Source organism: Theropithecus gelada, chromosome 20, assembly GCF_003255815.1.
Source record: "Theropithecus gelada isolate Dixy chromosome 20, Tgel_1.0, whole genome shotgun sequence".
NCBI classification, from domain to species: domain Eukaryota; kingdom Metazoa; phylum Chordata; class Mammalia; order Primates; family Cercopithecidae; genus Theropithecus; species Theropithecus gelada.
This window is the reverse complement of record NC_037688.1, coordinates 33,865,436-33,887,047: the sequence shown is the minus strand read 5'-3', so window position 1 is coordinate 33,887,047 and position 21,612 is coordinate 33,865,436. Positions and strand designations below refer to the sequence as shown.

Genomic DNA, 21,612 nt, shown 5'->3' with positions numbered 1-21,612 from the left:
CTCTTATCACTTTTTACAGGAGTTCATTCACCAGCTTAATATCTAGTCTCTGTGGACTCAAGTTAGACTCCATTTCCTGTTTATTATCATTCCCATCCTTCACCCTCCTGAGAGTTTTAAGTTTATAAAAAGCAAATCTAATCAGTGTCACACATATGTGCATACATAACACTTATAATAATAAAATGACCCATCAAGATTCTAGATAAGAACCTTAGTCCTTAGCTTTACCTACAGGACTGCTCACGACCTGGCCACTTCTGATCATTTTTGTCCTTCTGCACTACCGTGGTGCATTCAAAGGCTCCACGCTTTTGTGGACCTCCTTATGATGGGCACGTGTTTCCACCTTCTTTCCTCATCTGGCTGTCCCATTCATCCTTCAGTAAACACCTTTCACTGACTCCCACTGCTCACACCTGATGTTCTGCCTGTGACCACTCCAGATATTGTGTACACCTCTCACTCATTGCACTTAACACACTGTGCTGTTTTTCTACAGAACCAGGAAGTGGCAAAGCTGAGCTTTAAGCCTGAGTGAGCTATAAGAGTACAGCCTCTGAGCACATTGCCTGTAATAACACTGGCCCCCTCCATAAGCACCTTAAACAATACAATACACTTTGTTTTAAGGAAAAAGCAAAACCTTCAGCATAAAATGTGGTCACAAAAGCACTGCGTGTCTGAGAGTCGAAACTTCTGTTCTCAATTGCGAGCAAGAATTTACTGATTCAGACCATAATAACATTTCAAGACAACTGATGCTGAAGGCATGTGTAATGACAGGTACCACACTGTGGAGGCTTACTAAATATTTGTTGAGTGAATAAATGAATGAAATGAGCAGAGTAAGGTGAAACCCCAAGAAGTCGTAGACATTACTATGGTTCGGAACACTTTAACAGACTGAATGAACAACAGCCCAACCCAGAGAAAATAAGTGTATGAAACCAAAACCACCCAGGGAATGTAAAAAATATTTTACTAAGAAATTTTTTTAACATTTTTAGTTTCTTTCTTTCTTAGATATAATTCACTGAATCATCAGTATCAATGGAAAAATAACCAGAGTCCCAAAGCGTGATATTACAGAGTACATTTAGCATGAAACATAATCAGCCAGTGTAATTCTTGGGGATAAATTTTTAATCTATCACTTCATAGGTAGGTGAAAACTATGAAAACCCATCTGATATCAACTCTAGTGATATTACTGGTTATTTGTTGATTTTTAAGAAAAATGAGAGGAAACACACAGGTTACCAAATAAGTCAGAATTGTATTAGATCGGGAATCCATATTGAAGTGTAGTATGGATCACAGTCCACCTTTTATTAGAGTTACTTTTTATCTTCTCCATTTGCTTGTGAGTCCCTGAATATCAGGGATTGTGACACATTTATCATCATACCCCACCACCCTGACTAGAAGAAGAAACCCACATGTAGCTGTTTCAGAAGTTGAATGAGTGGATGGTTTCTTACTCACTCTCCAAAATCTCTGATAATTTATTTTCTGTATATCACATTGGGAGTCCACTTAGAAATAAGAAGTGTCCCAAAATGGCAACTAGAGAGACAGACAGGGACTTCTGTGTTTGCATCTCTTGCTCTGAGAAGAATGGATGGCTTAGGAAATGACTGTAGAACATTAAGAGAGAGGCTAACTACAATTCTCAGTTCAAACCACACTACTAAAAAATGCTACATTCAGTCATGGGTATCAATTATATCCTTTATTTAAAAAAAAAACAGTTTGTTCTTAGATGCAACGATTTGCAACTCTAAGATCAGCCATTTGCTCATACTATTTCAACTGATATTTTGCCTAGCATATGAAACGTGATTAAATTATTTTATTTTCAACAATTATCCCAGTCAGTTCCAAGCAAAGAGCTATACAACTATGAAGAGATGCTTTGTCAAGTGATCCCTTAAGTGCAGTCACTCAAATCCACCTAAAAATTGATTATACAAATTAAGAAGAAACTCATTTCAGAACAAATTAATTAATTTCCTCTGAAATTACTTTCCATTAATATTTTGTTACTTGTGTAAAACATACAGACAGGTAGATAGGAAGAAAACTAGAAAACAGCTCATAAACATTGTTATTTTGAAATATTATTCAAATTGCGATCACATTGCTTTGTTTGATAGAGTAAATGCTTAAAGATGCTTGTGAGTAGTGAAAAAGCAGATCACGAGGTCATCAAGGCCATCCTGGCCAATATGGTGAAACCCCGTCTCTACTAAACATACAAAAATTAGCTGGGCGTGGTGGCACATGCCTGTAGTCCCAGCCGCTCGGGAGGCTGAGGCAGAAGAATCACTCAAATCCGGGCAGTGGAGGTTGCAGTGAGCCGAGATTGCACCACTGCACTCCAGCCTGGCAACAGAGTGAGGCTCCAAAAAAAAAAAAAAAAAAAGAAAAGAAAAGAAAAAAAGAAATATTAAGAGCTTCAGGCATAACTATAAAGAGAGCTGGGCTACACAGGTGTATAGGGGTTAATAGTCAAAGAAAGAGTGAGGTAAAATGTGGCCTGAAAGTCTCTGATATTTTTCTTTTTTGAAAGTGGCTGGAATGAATAAGTAGCACTACTCGAAAGCATATTTGATATTACACAGAATCATATTCACTCTCCAGGAGACTGGCTTAAGTAGTACTGGTTCTGGTTTAGCAAGGGAAACAGACCTCTCATTCAAAATTCTAAATCTGAAGTGTTTTCTTTTTCATTTTGGTGTTCATTAAAAATAGGTTGCTGTCCCTGCTAAGAAGAAAGTAGAAGTATTGAGAAACCCGAGTCTATTTTCTTAAGATATCTTTTTTTTCTCAAAAAGACAGAAAAAGATATTTTTGACAAGGAAGACAGAAAACTCTATGATGCCAGAAGGAAATCAAAATCAGTACGGAAAGAGGAACGATAGAGCAGTTAGGAGGTCCTACCCATAAATAGTAAATCATGCTTCTGGAGAAGACCCTAGGCTGATGGTTACAACCAAAAACCTGCATTTGCAGCAGCGCATCAGAAGCCACAGGCACCGAGCTCCAGAGAGCAACACATGTAGGGAAGATTGGTAATGCCGCTGAGGGCTGGAGAGACAGCTGTGCCTATAACTGACAAGACCAATTGATGAGCGAAGGGGTTTCCTGGAGGGTGACAGATGCACTTCTGAGATCCGTCATACGTGACAGTCTGTACCCACCACCGCAGGTTCATGTTTGAACAAATGATAGTGCTTAAAGAAACAGAATTATCTTTAAGTGCCATAAATTCTTGAGCAGGAAGGGGAGGGGTGCAAGGAGACAGCGGTAACCTTATGTTTCTCCTTCCAAAAGAAATGTGGACTTTTGCAAGACAAAGTGCGATGACATTGAACAGTTCATGACACTGACATTTGCAAACGGCTTAAGATACTGTTATAGTAGAGAAATACAAGAATCTTAAGGGAGCCATAGACTACTACAAGCAGATGCTGATAGACTGCGAGAATTCAAAACATAAGTCAATGGACAACCAATGAGTTCAAAATGGAGGAATGTTTAAATAAAAGTATATCCACTTGATGGGCTACTATGAAACCTTTGAAAAGATAAATCCAAAGGCTACTTAGCCACAAGAGAAATGCACTGGAGAGGATGGGAAAACATGCGTATGAGAAAACATTGGGCATGAACACATGCTGTGCTAAGATTGACTGAAATAATGTATGGCAAGCATCTGTCCCAGTTCCCAATACGTGGAGGGTATTCTACAAATTTAAAATTAGATGATAAATTTTAAACTGACTTTTAAAAACTTACTAGAAAGATTATTGTTTGTTTGTTTTATTTATGTTTTATTTGTTTGTTTTTGACTAAGCGTAGAATGTGTCACAGGAAGAAGAAGGAGGAGCTGTGTGCACTGAGATTTACTGATTAGGAAGTGGGAAAGTGCCAGATAAAACAAACTGCACAATCAGCTTTTGAGGAGGGGATATGAGAAACACACAGAGCGAATCACAGCACAACTGGAGCTGGGTAACATACAGAGAAGAAAGTACTTTGGAGGGGGATAAAATAATACTTCTGATAACTGATACGGAAATGTTGGGATATCAGAAACTCTTGGGTACTAGAGGCACCTAGACAGCACCAGGTGCAGGTAAAAGCAAAGAGAAAAAGAAGGGATAGACAGTGGTATCCCCATGGCCACCAGGCAGTGGTGGCTGATGGTTGAGTATGCCACGCCATTGATCTTAGCAATGCATTGAACCAGGATTCAACTTCAGGATGACTCCACTCAGCTGTTAAGTTTTAATCTGCAAAAGCAATGTATCTACTGCTGAACTTTCAAAACTTGTTCCCCAATACTGAAAAAAAGCGTAAGTTTAGACAGTTGCAACAGTGAGAGCACCTGTTATGGACTGAATTATGTTCCCCCCTCCACAATTAATACATCAAAGCCCTAATCCCCAATGTGACTTTGTTTAGAGAGAGGGCCATAACTGGAGGCAATTATGTTTAAATGAGGTTGTAAGGGTGAGGCCCTAATCCAATAAGACTGGCATCCTTATAAGAAGAGGAAGAGACACCAGAGATATCTCTCTCTCTCTCTCTCTCTCTCTCTCTCTCCCCCCTCCTCCCCCCTCCCATGTGTAAAAAGGAAAGTCCACATAAGACACAGCAAGGAGGTGGTCATCTGCAAGTCAGGAGGACAGGCCATACCAAAAACCAACCTAGATGGCACTTTGATGGACTTTCGGCCTCCAGAACTGTGACAAAATAAATGTACAATGTTTAAGCCACTCATTCTGTGGTATTTGGTTATGGCAGCCACAGAAGACTACTATGGCACCAAAGGGAATATGTCTCTGAACATGGGGAAGGAGTGGGGCTTTTATGGAGGAAAGGAACAAAACTGGTAGAATGCCTTGGTCAAGCAGTGCTGCAATCTTGCAGAAAGGAGTTGGATTTTATTTGTCATTTAGGCTCTTTCAACCACTTGCCCTGTTCTTGAAATTGTTGAGCCAAAGAAGGAATTTAAAGGAAGTGAATAGGTCTTTGGGTAGCAAGAAGCAAGCAGGACAGTGTACACTCAGGGGAGAAAACGTTAGTTACCTACATGAGCGACTGCCTGCCACTGCACTCTGATTAATCAAAAGGGGCTTGCTGTTAAGATGAAAGTGACAGATCCTTGGAAAAAAGAGGAAGGAATGAGCATTTTTGGGTTCTTAGAATTTACTATCATGCCAGAGCAAGAACCTTGAGAATGAGCATGTGTGGGTTTGATACTCAGGGGAGGAGATTTCACAGATGTTTCAAAGAACAATGGATTTTGGAGTCATTGGGTCTAAGTCTCAGCTTTATTCTTCCTTACTCAGTAGCTTTGGAAGCACCTTCTAAATTTGTTTCCTAGTATGTAAAATAATCATAATAACACTTGTCTCACAGTCCTGTGTGAGAATAAAATAAGAAAGGGCACACTTCACCACCTGGGAGTCCACAGAGCCCACTGAAAAGGAATATTTGTCATTATTAATGATAACATATGTCAACATGCATGAAAAGTTATGAACTATAAACTTCTGCCAATAAAAATCACAAATGTGTACCATGAGGAGGATGAAACGTGAGTGGAATCTAAAAACAAGTGATGGGTTTTACCAGAAAATAATAAAAGGAACATATGTGCAATTAAGAGAGGAAAACAAGGACAGGCACGGCGGTTCATGCCTGTAATCCCAGCACTTTGGGAGGTCGAGGTGGGCAGATCACTTGAATCCAGGAGTTCAAGACCAGCCTGGCCAACATGGTGAAATCCCGTCTCTACTAAATGTACAAAAATTAGCCAGGCATGGTGGCAGGTGTAATCACTACATGGGAGACTAAGGCAAGGAGAATTGCTTGAACCCAGGAAGCGGAGGTTGCAGTGAGCCGAAATTGTGCCACTGCACTCCAGCCTGGGAGACAGAGCAAGACTCTGTCTCAAAAAACAAGAAACAGAAAGGCAAAAAATAAAAGTTTGGAACTCATTAATGCTGGTAAAAAAATTGCTAAAGGCAATGAAAAGAAACATCTTGCCTATGTTTGTAGGCAAAAGAAGGGCAAGGAGGCTGTGGTCACACTCCTTTGTAAAAGTTAATAATGAAAAGAAAAAATGGAGAATGAATTTTATTTTTCTTCTACCCTATGTGAATGAGAAAAGTCTTTAAACAGAAATGGAAAATAAAACACCAATACAAAAGACTTGAAGTCCAAACTGGATGGAGTTGAAAATTTCTTCTCATAATGTGGAGAGTAATTTTCAGTACCACTTTCAAATTGCAAGAGATGATCAGGCACATGCTACAGACATAGGCAGACACGAGAATGGACTGGCAGTGGCTGATGCTGTTCCAATTTTATTTTACACTCATGATGTATTTTTTGTTTGCCTGTCCATTGAGAGTCCTTAATTCAAAATAATTTGATATAGTGGTCTATCAAATTACATTTGCTACAAATTTTTTTTAAAGGTGAGAGGGAAAGGAAAAGAGAGATAGTGAGAAATAATAAGAATAGGTTGACCAGGAGAATATGCAACATAATGGATTATGACAGACTAGAATAAGTACTCAACCTAATGAAATGAAATGGAATAGAGTTAAATATAAAGTCAAACTTTTAAAATGATAGCAAAAATGAATGGCATCCTAAATAAAAAGGACTTTTTAAATCACCAAAATAACTTAATTTTCCAATTTGTCTAGCCTGATTCTGTTCATCTTCTCTGTTTTTGGTGTTTCAACTGAAAAAAAAAAAAACAAATTATCATCCATCAATGTATTGTTTTCCCATTTACTGAATATGCTCTTTATTCCAGGCACTGTGCTAGATGTTGCAGATACTGAAGTGATTAACATAATACTTCTGTCTTTCAAATATTTCATTGTTGCAAAGGAAACTTTTAAAAAATCCATTTTGATAGTCTATGATAGGGCAGGAATAAGCAAACATTCAAAGTGCTATGAAATTTCTGGTAGAGAATGATTAAAGTTGAGGTGGTGGGACTCCATCGACAAAGGAGACGAGGCTTGTTTTGGGTAGACATTTTCCAAGAGGCTTTAAAGTGAAGTATTTGAGAATAATTTACACAAAGGGAACAACAGATGCACAGGCCAAGAAATGAAGAGTAGAGGACATTGGGGACACCAGGATTGAAGAAGAAATAGCCGTGTGTTAGTTTGCTCTCACGCTGCTATGAAGACATACCTGAGACTGAGTAATTTACAAAGAAAAGAGGTTTAATTGACTCATTATTTGGCATGGCTGGGGAGGCCTCAGGAAACTTATAATCACAGCAGAAGGCAAAAAAGTCACGTCTTACATGGCGGTGGGCAAGAGAAGAATGAGAGCCAAGTGAAGGGGAAAGCCTCTTATAAAACCATCATATCTCATGAGAACTCATTCACTATCACAAGAGCAGTATGAGGGCAACCACCTCCATGGTTCAGTTGTCTTCACCTGGTCCTGTCCTTGACATGTGGGGGTTATACAATTCAAGGTGAGATTTGGGTGGGGGACACAGAGCCAAGCTATATCAAGCAGTAAAGACAGACAAAACTGGAAATATCGGCAAACACACAGTAGGAAGACATTTGTTTGCCATATTCATAAGCCTCAAATTAATGTTGGATGTGCCTAACAATGAAATATAGCTGCAAGGCAAAACTTGCTTTTTCTTAAAATCTGTACCTTTGGTGAAATATAACAGTACATTATGTCAAGCTTACCTAAAACTACAATAATATGTGTAGCAGTTAAAATATCGCATGATATAAAATGGAGTGAATCAGGGTCACAGGGAGCAGTGAAGAAGGAAGAGGGAACAGCTGCCTCACCAGCCATCTCAGCCAAATCAACCCTGGCCATCGCTAACGTGACAGATGTCACAGCCAGATCATCCTCATATCCAGGAAAATGAAAGAGGAAAATGATCATAGGAGGCTCGATTTTGCTAACTCAGAAAAACAGAGAACTTCCTGGCATTTTCTCTAGAGAATGTTTCAGTGATTAATGGTACTACCTACATACTTTCATGCTAATCTGGTTCATGTTGCAATTATACATAAATATAAAGAAAACATTCCATAGGCAAGCACATAGCAAGGCTTCCAAGAAACCAATGTGGTCATTTACAAAGAGAACAGGTTAAAAAAATGAATCAGGCTGTTTTGCGTGTTAAGCATAGCAAATTATGGTGATCATAATTTTATTTTTAGTAGCTAAAATACTATATTAGCCTTCTTTTTCCATTCCTCTAGTATGTACTTGACCATGAAATGTTTTGTTTTATCATGTTTCATTTTGTGATGAAGGATGCTAGGAGTTTAAGAAACTAAATGTTATCTACAGTGTTTGCTCTTTGCTTTCTTAAATGTACCCTAGTTCTTTCCCCAAATTATTTCTATTTTTTGTATATTTGTTTTAGAAAAGGTTACACATCTTTTAATACTTAAGAGGTAGTGTTACAAAGCTGTATGTGAGCATGAAGTTTTTTTAACAGGATTGTGACACAGTTGTCATGCTAAAGTACAACAGTTCAAATAAGCATAGAAATCATACACACTATGAAACAAAAGAGCCTAATGGAGCAGCTTTATAACCTTGCATAGAATTCCCTCATCACCAATTTAGATAGAACTGCTTTTATTTTAGCAATGTTCTCTTAATTAAGTTCTAAACATCTAAAACATGGCAAATGTAAATATATATTATAAATCCTTAATTATGAGGACCACTAAGCATTCTTGCAGCTTTATGCCTTGGAGACAAACTCTTTTTGTTTAAAATCAGTCAAAATTGAGAGATAAAAGTGAATGACATGAAAAAATGTTAAACTTTGTTTACCATGCCCTTCTCTTGCCACCCGTATCACTTTACTGCATTGTCTTCGGGAGTTAAATTATGCTTCAATTTATCTAGTGGTTTTTAAGCCAAAATCTCTCCCAACATATTCTACTTCATTGCTAGGTTCAGAAAGACTAGCACTCAGGGTGGGAGGAGAAGTTGAGTTAACTACTGGGGATCCTGAGGTCTTTACACCATGTACTGGAAAATAAAGATCTTTGAGATCACAAAAGTGTAATATCACTTCTCTGTTTGGGTGAATTTAAACTACAGCCAAGAAGACCCCTTGCTAATTTTTAATCCCACATACTGGTTTAAAAGCATACTAGAGACTACTCTAGTATGGATAGCAAATAAGAAACAATCTTATTCTACATCCCATCACTATTTAATTCAAAATGTGCCACCTAGGGGCAATGCTTTCTATTTCCCCTACCAAAATGGTCTGTTTTCCAATTCCCACCCACAGTTATCTTCACACACACACACACACACACACACACACGCACTGATAATTCTATCTCAGCAACTCATTTCCCTTAAAGACCACTTTCAATCTAGTTCCTTTTTTTTTTTTTTTTTTTTTTTTGTTCTTGGTCAGTCATCTGCTGACCAGCAGATTTTGAAATACAAATACACAGTATCCTTGAAAACTGGAGACGAGTCTTAAAGGTAAAAATATATATGCACTCTTTTAGGGCAAAGCTATTAGCCTAGAAATTTGACTTTCTCAGATTTTCCAAGAAATCCCTCTATTGGGCTTGGTATAGCAAAGGCAATTGCTTTATATTGATGGGAAAATGTGGGGGTCTCTGTGGTGGGCCAAGGGAATCAAATATCTGTTCAAGGTCATCCAAGCAACTATCAACTCTAAGGCTTACAACCAATTGCTAGGAGAGTTTATCCGTGTCCTTATTCAAATGACATTGAAAAAAATACTTCCATAGGTCATAACTGCAGAGTAAGTCAATTAATGAAATTACAGGTTATAATTTTTCTAAAAAGTATACAATAAACATAATTTAGTAAGGCAGGTGCATTTACATATTTACATGGTGCTTTTAAAGTAATATCAAACTATGACCCCATTTATAAGTATCATAATTGCCAGTGGGAACAAAATGGTTACAGAAACAAATATGTCTTTTACGATTTAGAAGCCCATAATATCTTATTCTAGAGCACTGCCAAGTAATGAGAGGTACTTAATAAAAAAAGTAATTAGAGCTATAGGCCAACTGATAATATCACACCATTTTTTTTCCTTTGTGATTTAAAAACCTTGGAGATAAATTTCATCATTGCTCTATTAAATACTTATGGCATTAAAAAATTTTATAGTTACTAATTTTGAACTACTTAAAATGTCAAATGTTTTCAGGCTTCACTCACTTTTCCAATTATTACATTGGAATGACTCATTAACTGTAACATAAACAGGCTCATTTTTACCTCCTGTTATGCTATTTTCCCAATTTTATTACTAAAGTACCACTTTTCCATGAACCATAATGAAAATTCATTGGAAAGGGGGAAAAAAACCCAAGCATACCCACTTCCTCTTCCAAATACCAGTGTTCCATGGGCAAACTGAAGCAATAATGATAACTTGTAATGCATTTGGCATGTACATTCTTTATCACTACACAGTTCTGTAGTTTTTTGTAACTACAGAACTATGTAACTATAGTTAGTAACTATGAACTAACTATGAAGACCCTAACAAAAAACATTTTGGAAAAAACTTTGTGCTCCAAAAGTCAATTAAGAAACAAAATTATCTTTGCTTGTGCAATTATATATCAGATTGGTCTTTACCAACACAGAGCCATCAGCCCCCTGAAGTAATCTACACTTTGGAGAGCCTAAAAATCATAGATTAAAAATGAGGAAAGCCAGTTTCAAAAGTCAGATAAATGCATACATACACATACAGGCATGCATATCTAATTGAAATACACAGACAGTCACAGCTTAAGAGCTCATGGAAGAAATTTAAATGTTAAAGTCTTAGATATCAAAATTTTCCTCAAAAATATCAGAAGACAATTGAACAGTCAATGACATTTTTGTCACTTAGAGATACAATTTGTTGTAACTTAAAATTATGGGTAAACTATTATTTCTTAAGATTTTAAACCCTGGTTTTAAAACCCCAAATCCTTCCAATTCCAATGTCAATCTTCAGGGTAAATTATTTCATGTCGGTGTTTTCAGTTAATCACAGGGTCTCCAAAACTCTGTAATTTTTGTCTGCATGAGGTTTGGGGCATTTCTTTCTCTTTCTGAGATTTTTCTTTTTAAAATCAAACTGATATTAGCATTTGATGCTACAACTCAAGACCTGTTCTTGAAAATCTGTTATAGAGTATTCCTAAATATTCCTAAATGAAATACCCATGAAAACAATCATCCACACATTTTATAAGAATTTGCATGCCACCACCACCCACAACATAGGAACATCGTGCAACAATATAGGAAGCATCTCCTCTTTAAGCACATACACTGTGATGGGTCAACCCTTCCCTATCATACTGGTTAATTTTTAAAAATATAATTTCAATGATTATAGAGAAATACTAAAGTTGAGGTCAAAATTACCGAATCAATAAAAATGAAAAATAAGCTGTATATAATCATCGAAACACTAGAGCATGGAAGACAATCAGGTCAAAGTTTGCATGATTTAATATTTCACCAGAAATATTCAACTAACAATCTGAACCTGCATGTAACAATGTTGGATACATTTTTCTTACTCTTCCTACTGCTTTCAGGAGCGAGATCGTTCTGTAAACTTTTCGGTCAGTGAAAACAAAATGAAAATTTTTTTTCTTTTTTTTTTTTTTTTTTTTGAGACGGAGTCTCGCTCTGTCGCCCAGGCTGGAGTGCAGTGGCGCGATCTCGGCTCACTGCAAGCTCCGCCTCCCGGGTTCACGCCATTCTCCTGCCTCAGCCTCCTGAGTAGCTGGGACTACCGGCGCCCGCCACCGCGCCCGGCTAATTTTTTTGTATTTTTAGTAGAGACGGGGTTTCACTGTGGTCTCGATCTCCTGACCTTGTGATCTGCCTGCCTCGGCCTCCCAAAGTGCTGGGATTACAGGCGTGAGCCACCGAAAAGGATAGTGAAGGACTTCTTTTCTTAGCTTAACTTTTATTTTTTAAGTTCAGGGTACAAGCGCAGGTTTGTTACATAAATAAACTTGTGTCATGGGGCTTTGTTGTATAGATTATTTCAACACTCAGGTATTAAGTCTAGTACCCATTAGTTATTGTTTCTGATTCTCTCTCTCCTCCCACTCTCCATCCTCCAAAAGGCCCAAGTGTGTGTTGTTCCCCTCTATGCGTCCATGCGTTCTCATCATTTAGCTCCCACTTATAAGTGAAAACATGCAGTATTTGGTTTTCTGTTCCCTTGCTAGTTTGCTAAGGATAATGGTCTCCATCACCATCCATGGCACTACAAAGGATATGATCTCACTCTATTTTATGACTACATAGTATTCCATGGTGTATATGTACCAAATTTTCTTTATCCAGTCTATCACTGATGGGCATTTAGGTTGATTCCATGTCTTTGCTATTGTAAAGAGTGCTGCAGTGAACATACATGTGCATGTGTCTTTATAACAGAATGATTTCTTAAACAACCTAGGACTAATTGGCAACCTAAAGGTCATATGATTCATTACTGAACAATATTAAGGCCTCAATATTGATTAATCTGAAGTAGAAGATATTTAAATTTTAAACATAGTATTAAATCAAGAAAAATTGGTATTTGTAGAGCAGAGCTGATATTCTATTTTTAAAATCTCAAAGCCATGTAATGCCAGTGCCATTATCCCTAATCATTGTCTACTTACAGTGGATGATCACGAATCTCATCACAATTCCTTTGACACTCAGAGAAAGTCATATTTCAGTTAAGCTCTTTGAGACTATCCTGGTTTTTGGGGGAGACATTTTTTGTTTTTCTTTTTGGAAATTGGCCTTTTGACAAGACTTAGAAATCTTCATTTCAAGCTGAACCACTAAAAACAACATAATGAAAAAATAAACTATTTTAACAAGTGAACATTTGTTTTGAAAAAAAAAAACTGCTACATAGGAATAGCAATGTCAACGAAAATGGGTTTTTAAATGCTATTGCATCATATTTTAAACTTAATTTTTCGAAAGACTGTAGGAAAAAGTATAGTGTAAATAAAACGAGGCCAAAGATCAGTTCCTGGAATTCTAAAGTAAATACAATTTCAAATATGCAAGTCATTTACACAGAAATTTATCATACTGACATGGGTAAGTGAAAATCACTTGCTTAAATATCATGAGCTCTTAGTGGGCAGTGCTTAAATGAAAATCTATTTTTCAGTTTATTCTAGAAAGTTTGTCAATTTCAGAATTTTTAGAAAGCTGCTGCTTTAAAAGTCACAGGAGCAAAAATACTCTTCTATCAAAAACATTTTCCTCATATGATCTTTGATTCCAAATGTAAGTTTCTGATTAAGATAGAGTGGAATATTTTATGCTCATGAAAATGTAAAATAACAACAGAATTTTTGTTCAAAATATCTAAGTTGCAATTACTTATACAGTTAATTGAACTTATACTACTTATACATTTCATTGAACTTATATTACTTATATATTTCATTGAATAGCTTATCCTAACACGATTACTTGAGATTAAAACTGTGGGAATTTTACAAACAATTTATACCCACTGAAATATCAAGATTTTTGAACAATAAAGGCTTTAAGAAAAAAACATATAAGGAAGACATTAACTTGAAGAGATCCTCTGTTATAGTTCCGGGCAATAATAGCATTGCATTCAGTACCACAACTTTACGAGTATGTACTTGTGTGCTAAATAATTAAGACTAAATTTTATCATAGAAGTGTAATTTATACACTTTTCATGTCTTATCATTTTATTGTATATTATTTAAATCAGGCTCAATTAACTTTTTATATAAAGTGCCATAGAGTAAAGAATCTTATGTAAGTAGTTACATAGTAAGAGGGTAAACAATCTTAATAAAATTTAATTGATACAATTCAAAATGTAATACTAATATTTGAGTAGAAATTTTTGTCACGTAGGTTTGCTAATGAGTGTAAGAATAAAATTAGAATTTCATATAATTATTTTTTACCATGAAGAATTCTTCTTTTAATTTTTTTCAGCTAAAAATGGAAGAACCGTTCTTAGCCCATGGGTCATACAAAAACAGTCAGCAGGTCAGATTTGGCCCATGGGCCACAGTTTACCAACCTGAGTTTAATATTGTATTATCTTACAATAGATGCTATACAATTCTATTAATCTATTTTCTTTAACAAAAATCAATTTAATCTTGATATACTCATTAGCTCCAATACAGAAATTGCTTATATATGATATAAATTCCAAAATTAATTTTAGAAGAAAATAATCTTTATTGCCTAGCGTAAGCACCAGGTATTATGTGAAAGTTAGGTTTGATCCTCATGTTGGCCATGAGTTATGTTATCTCCAGAGCTGGAGGCTACCTTTATCAGAGATTGTTGAGATGCATGTAATAAGAAGTGGAGAAAATGGACTGAATAGATGAAAATAAATCACCATTGCTATTAGAAAAGTGAGTCAAAGTACGTGCTGACCTTTATAAGGGCTAGCCATTTATACATTGCCTCATAGAACTACATTTTATCAGTACTTTACTATTGCATTCTAGTTATTTTATGCTATAGGAATAAATATGACGGGGCGGGGGGGAAGGAAAAGAAAGTAGCTTCTAGAAAGAATTACAAGGTTAAGTTTTAACAATGTGAGAATCTGTCCAGCTGTCTCCCAGGGCCCACAAGAGTGATCATCTACTCAGGTAATTTGCTTTCACCTATCCTTCAGTGCTTCTTTTAGGGTAGATATCAGATATGGCCTTTATTTCCATCAGAGAAAAGAAAGAACACAGTGAGATGTTAACTTCTAATTAAGTCATTGGTGAGCATTAATTATTCTCAAGAGTAGGGCTCAATATACCAGTGGCTAGAGAGCCCCTCTCATATGACCTGCAAGAGTAAAAGTAAAAGCAAACTCTCATCAGCCTTACTACTGCACCCATTCCTTCTTTTGGGGTAAGTTGACCCTGTCTTCAACCATGTCTTGTTGAAAAACTGGATTTATAAGACCAATTAAAAAATAGAGAAATGTCTCTGTTCTTAATGCATGTCTCTTAGTAGCAAGCAAAGAAACCAAGAACAGCCAGTGCAGTTTCTCAAAGAGCACGCCCTTCTACAAGGATCCATCTCTAAACTTTGATGAAAGGGACACTTCAATATAACTTTAAAAACTCATCTTGATGAGAACAAAGAGAAAAAAATGATGGCTAGTCCACTGCTTTTGAAATGTCAGACAGGATACTAGTAGGCAGAGAATGTGGTTCATTGAACATATTTCATCTTTAGACAGATAAGTACTTAACAGGGCCACTGAAAATATGCAAGCACGTCAGTCTAGTAGTTTACAGATATTTACATACACAATACCTATATGCAAATGAGCACATATGCATATATGTGAACATATATGTTTGTCTTTGAACAGAATCCTTCTAATGTAAAGTTTCCCTGCTGCTTAATTGGATCAATTAACATTCAAATTAAGGTGCACCTAATCCCTGAGCTGTACTGGTTTTGCAGAGTTCTGTCCCATGAAAGCTTTCAAACTGGCAACCTTGGGCTGACTCTGTAGATGGCAGATTTGTTCCTGGCTCATCAGCTGTAAACAAAGGGGAAAAAGGTCTTTCTAGACACTTGAGACAGACCTTTAATTTTATTTATTTACATTCAATTCTTTCTGATTTTACTATTGGTATTCAAGACTGATTCACTTTTTCTTAATATAAAGTCTTGTCCAGAAGAATTATTGCAGTCATTATAATACTTTAGAAATGCATATGCTGGTTGATAGTTGCTTGTCCTTACACTAAATTCCAATCTTGCTGGGAAACATACAGGTACTTGTTCTTCCAAAAACGATGAAACATAGGAAATACTTTCCACCATGGCTTGGTACAAGTAGACCTTACTTCTTCCAAAAAGAACATACTTCTTAAATATTGAAAAATGAAATAGAAATTGAGAAACGAAATATTTTCTTTTACACATACTGCTGCAAATCATATTGTCAAAATATTCACAATAAATTACTAAATGCAACTTTAATTATGTAAGGTCATTTCATTTTATTTTTGACACTTGAAGAACAGTCAACTCCACATGTATGGTAACCAAGAACTCCAACTTTAAATGTTTTTTATAACGAAAAATCGTGTAGGTTTTGCAAGTTCATCAGATGTTTAAAAGAGCATTAGATTACTTCCTGAACAAACCAAGGCTGAAAGAATATAGAACCAGCACTGAAATTTTAAGTATCATGAAGGATCCAACCAGAGCCAAGCAGACATAAATATTACACTCTCCTCAGATCTTTTTCAGCACCTTTTCTTTTCTAAGGAGATACATTGCAAAAGAAAGCTATTTAATGTTGATGTACATCCTACACTTTTTACTGAGCTTCAAGAAAACAAACAAACATAGACAACAGCCCAATTAATTAGATTAATATATTTTAAACCCAACTACAGATAGTCTAGTGGAAAGACTGAACTGAGTACAGGCCAGATTTAAGCTCTGCTTTTCTTGAGGGAAGGATGCTTGGGGTGATGTGCTTTACATTGTAAGAGTGACCTCTAGTGCTTTTCTTTTTGGTTGAACTTTAGTGGCTAGAAGATGAATTACTTATGCCTTTTCTACAGAACTTCCATTTGTGTGTGGGTGGTGGTGTTTGCTTTTACGTTGCAACGTTTGTCAAATGCTACCGTTATAAGATTCCAAGGTTTTGACTAGGTGAAATTATACACATTTTATTGATTTATGAGATTATCTCAACATTCAAACTAAAGTTGAATCTGATGTGCAGCACCTGGAGTGAATTTCCTTCCTTCAGAGTGATGGATACTCTGTGACATTAAATGAGCTCATTCTGAACTGAAACACGAAATCACAGGAGCCAGGCACTCCGAGTGGACATTTGACTTGTGCCCATGAGTTTGTAACGTTTTTCCCACATCAGAACTCTTTAGTGTAGTCAAGCGATGTGCCATAGAAATGCCTGATTACTGCTTCTTTTCCCCAAATCTAAGCCTGATGATACAACAGCAACATAAATTCCTGGACAGGCCTCATAGCCATTTCTTGAAAAGCAAATGAGCTTTTCCTTTAAAATCCAAGAAAAAAGAAAAAGTTGCATTTGCCAAGCTTGTTTGTCATTAATCAGGAGGGGAAAATTCTACCATTTAGAGAATTTAAGCCAAAGATAACTTTTAAAACTTTTTCCATCTCTAAGAAAGAGTGGATGAAGGCAGTCTGCCAAATTATTCTGGATGATATCTAAATTATAAATAAGGTTTCAATCTTCCCTAAATAGGTTCTATTTCATCAGAACATTCCATTACAAATGTATGGAGTTAAGCATTCAACCACAAAGGAATCCTACTTTTGAAAGATCACCTGACTGGTTTTCCTTTAAGCAAAATGTAGGAAGAGGCTCCTCTTTGAGGAGAGCACTGAGTCTCATTCTCTTAGCAGCGAGGGCACGGCTCTTAATATTGAGATTCGCCTCTGCCAGTGCTGGTGCTCCTGAAGTCTGCAGTACATTTCAGTTATTAGCCTGCATCATTTTAAAGATGCAGCCAGCTACTGGTCTGCCCAATTGCAAACTTCAGAAATCTAAGCCAATGCAGCATAACGTAAGATCTGCCGGTAGTTTTCCTGTTAGAGATAATTCCAATAACATTCGGTAGTTCTTTAAAAAGGAAGAAATGAAGACATTCACAGGCTATTCCCCAGATAAGATGATAATTTCATGTTTTACTAGAACTTGGGCATTCTCAATGAATATTCAAAGACCAGAGGGTAAGATTCTGCGAGTAGACAAAAAGAGAAATGACACTTTGCCTATTTTGACCAGACCAAGAGGAGAGACAAGTGTTAACCGGTCACATTGGCAAGATTTTTAAGTGATGCTTCGTTTACAGCAATACGCTGTGCAGCAATCCCAGCTGCAAATCATCATCATCAAAACAACAGAATGAAAGTTTTGCAGAGAGCCCCCCTGCAAGTTTTAAATCATTTGCTGTATACTTACAGGAATTCCCAGCTTCGACTCTGTTCCAATTGTGAGTAGATAACAGAAGTAGCGTCTTGAGGACAGCTCCCGTGACAGATCCCATGTTCACATTTATTGGGCTCCCCCAAAAGATCTTGAGAGGCTCTCGGAGCGCTCCAGTCCTGTTCTCAGTAGCTCTCCCAGCTCCGTCTGGGTCTTCAGCCCCTCTAGGTCTCTGTCTCTCCCCCTCCCTTCCTCCTCACCTCCCTCCGTCTTTTCTCCTTCCCTCCTCCCTCTCGTCTCTCTCCCTCTCTCTCTCCCCGTCTCTCTCTCTTTTCTCTCTCTCTCTCTTTTCTCTCTCTCTCTCACACACACACCGCCCTGACTCCTCACTGAAAAGCACTCAGCATCTTTCCTAACAAGCAGCCACACCGCCGAGGCCACGCCCACTCCTCGCAGCAGCGGTCCCCGAAATTGGCAGCAGCATCCTTCCTTCCAAACACACAACAGCGCTGGGAGCTCCGCTGCACCCAGAGGCGCGGCCTCCCGTTCGTGGGCCTCCTTGGGGCTCCCTCCCTTCTCCTCTATTTTCCAATGATCCTTAACCCTTTTCTCCCAGCTGGAGGTGTGGGTGGGGGAAGGGACAAGGCGGTGGAGCCTTCTGATTTTCTGGAGGTCTTGCATTTGGCAGAGCCAGACAACATACTGAGCTATTCCTGATTATCCGGGAGTGCATCCAGGTAAAATTGCATTATGTTTCAAAACAAAAGCATAAAATAAGACAGAAATAACTAAGCAGCATTGGGAAATTGTAGCTAAAACTGTCCTCAGGGAAAGTACTTGCTGTTGTTTTTCTCTGTTTCTATAAAACTGTACTCTTCAGCGAGGGTGCCAGCATTTTATTATGGAAATTCCCCACATGGGAACAGACATTCCTGCTTAGTAGATATTTAAAATCATCTGGTAGTAGTCTGCAAGAAATTAACATTTCTTATTTTAATGCTTCAGGTGTACAAATCCACAAATGAAATGCTTTGGCTAGATTTATTTTGATGAATGCATCATGGTGTGAATATGCAGTACCATTCTATAATCAAAATTTTTAATAACATTTCCAAAAAGGCCCAAAGTAGGAAATGATGGACCACTGAAGAAAGGCACCCCCACCACTACCACATACACACACGCATACACATTCACGCCAACACTGAACAATGTCACGATGTAATTCAAGTGGCTTAAAGGAGAGAGGAGTAAAGTCGAATTTGGAAGATCAATGACTAAAGAAAAATTACTCTTTGAATGGCTGGTCCATGGATACAACTATTGCTTGAATGGAATTTTAAATTGTCTAAATAATGGAGTTATTATCACATAATAAGAAGCATGTCACATGGTTCGTAGCAGATAAATAATCTATTTAAAATAAATGTCAAGATGTTTTACTGATAATGTGCTAGATTTTATAGAAATGGAAATCCTGGAGTTCTCAAGCGCCTCTTGGTAATCACAAATTGGAAGAAACATAAGCCTTTAACACCACTTTCTTGTGGACTAATGAAAGTGTGGGAAAATGACAGAAATACCCGTAAAAACTAAACATACTTGTTTAGTTCATGCCTGCAAACAAAGCAGAATGCATCTTTTTTCTTTTCCTGTTTTACAAGAGAAAGCAAGAACAGGAAATTTAAATGATTCAAAGAGGTCATAGAGTTAGTAAATAAATGCTGAGGACTGGACTTGGCTTTTCTGACTCCAGTTTTACTGCTCTCATCCTAGGACTTACTGCCCCTAAATCAAAGTATACCTCCTTCCTGACCCTTGTCAGTGGCAGCAAAAACCTTAGATCCTAGGCAAACACAGTAAACACTTTGGGAGGCCAAGGTGGGCGGATCACTTGAGGTCAGGAGTTCAAGACCAGCTTGACCAACATGGTGAGACCCCATCTCTACTAAAAATACAAAAATTAGCAGGGTGTGGTGGCAGGCACCTGTAATCCCAACTACTTGGGAGGCTGAGGCAGGAGAATTTGCTTGAACCCAGGAGGCACAGGTTGCAGTGAATCAAGATTATGCCACTGCACTCCAGCCTGGGCAACAGAGCGAGACTCTGTCTTAAAAATAAATAAATAAATAAATAAATAAATAAATAAATAAATAATACAATAAAATAAAGAAAGGTCACGGCTTGAGTGTTTATTCTGTGTTCCCAGACTTGCATTCCTGATTTTTTCAATCATATGCTAAGTAAAAGCAGATATAAATTGACAGTTTATGTTAACTAATTATTGAAGGGGATTAAATTTTATTGAACACATACTATATGCCATTTGTTATCTAATTGAATAATTATATCAGTCCTTTGAAGAAAATATCATTATGTCTATGGGACAGTTTTGGGCTCTCCAGAAGAAAAAGGTTGTCTCCTTGTTAAAATATTATATTTAATTGTTCTCATAAAGCAAATTAGAGAATGCATTTTAAATGGATAAGTACACATATCAAAAATGAAAAATAAACATTTTATAACAACAGTAACTTCTTTGGGGCAACGTATAAATTATTATAGTGACCAATACTGGCGGATTTTTCCATATCAATGGCTACAGTAATAGAAGGAACTGGGGGCTAGCACTCAGTAGAAGACCTGAGCATTTCAAGTCACCGCAAAACCTGTCTCTGCCTGCGGGCTGCAGAGGGGTAGAGAGTTGCATAGACAAGTGAAACAGTGAGTGCTTGAGATATGATAAACAGAGAGGCCTCAGCCGGGCGCGGTGGCTCACGCCTGTTATCCCAGCACTTTCGGAGGCCGAGGCGGGCGGATCACGAGGTCAGCAGATGGAGACCATCCTGGCTAACACGGTGAAATCCCGTCTCTACTAAAAGTACAAAAAATTAGCCGAGCGTGGTGGCGGGCGCCTGTAGTCCCAGCTACTCGGGAGGCTGAGGCGGGAGAATGGCGTGAACGTGGGAGGCGGAGCTTGTAGTCAGCAGAGATCGCGCCACTGCACTGCAGCCTGGTGACAGAGCAAGACTCTTGTCTCAAAAAAAAACAAACAAAACCAGAGAAGCCTCGACACAAATTCAGCTTCCACTGTTGTTTTGATTAAATGACTCAATGACGTTGACCTTTGGTTTGCTTATTTTATAATGAAATAGGAGAATCAAATAGGAGAACCATGACCAAAGAGCTATTGTGACATAACGCATGACAACTATTGAATGCCTTGTGCTTAGTGGGCCCTCACTTACTTCAGCTTTAGACCTCTGCATTAGAACTCTACAGAGAATTGGTCTAAGTAGGCAATGTCAGAGCTTCGCCACCCAGGTTCAAGGACTGTACAGGTTCCACCACCCACCAGCTGCATGACTGTGGGCAAGCTGCATCAGCATAATAATCCTTGATCCTTAATTTCCTCATCTGTGCACCCAGGATGAGTACAGTATTAACCTCGTGGTTAAGACAATGTCCTGTAAAATGAGCGTGCCTAGGAGGCACATGATCAATGTTCCTTTTGTAATCATTACATTAGTACAATTCACACAGCACAGATAAGAAATCTGATGAGCAGAGGGATTACA

At 37.6% G+C, this 21,612-nt stretch overlaps 1 protein-coding gene across 1 annotated transcript in view; it reads right to left on the bottom strand.

Annotated features, from left to right (window-relative positions):
- CNTNAP4 (contactin associated protein like 4) overlaps window positions 1–18,483 on the bottom strand; it is a 292,160-nt gene extending 273,677 nt beyond the window's left edge. The window contains exon 1 of the mRNA XM_025369727.1: window positions 18,071–18,483. Coding sequence (XP_025225512.1) covers window positions 18,071–18,155 — 85 coding nt within the window. The 5' untranslated portion in view covers window positions 18,156–18,483. The remainder of the gene's footprint in view (window positions 1–18,070) is intronic.
- Between the last annotated feature and the right edge of the window lie 3,129 nt (window positions 18,484–21,612).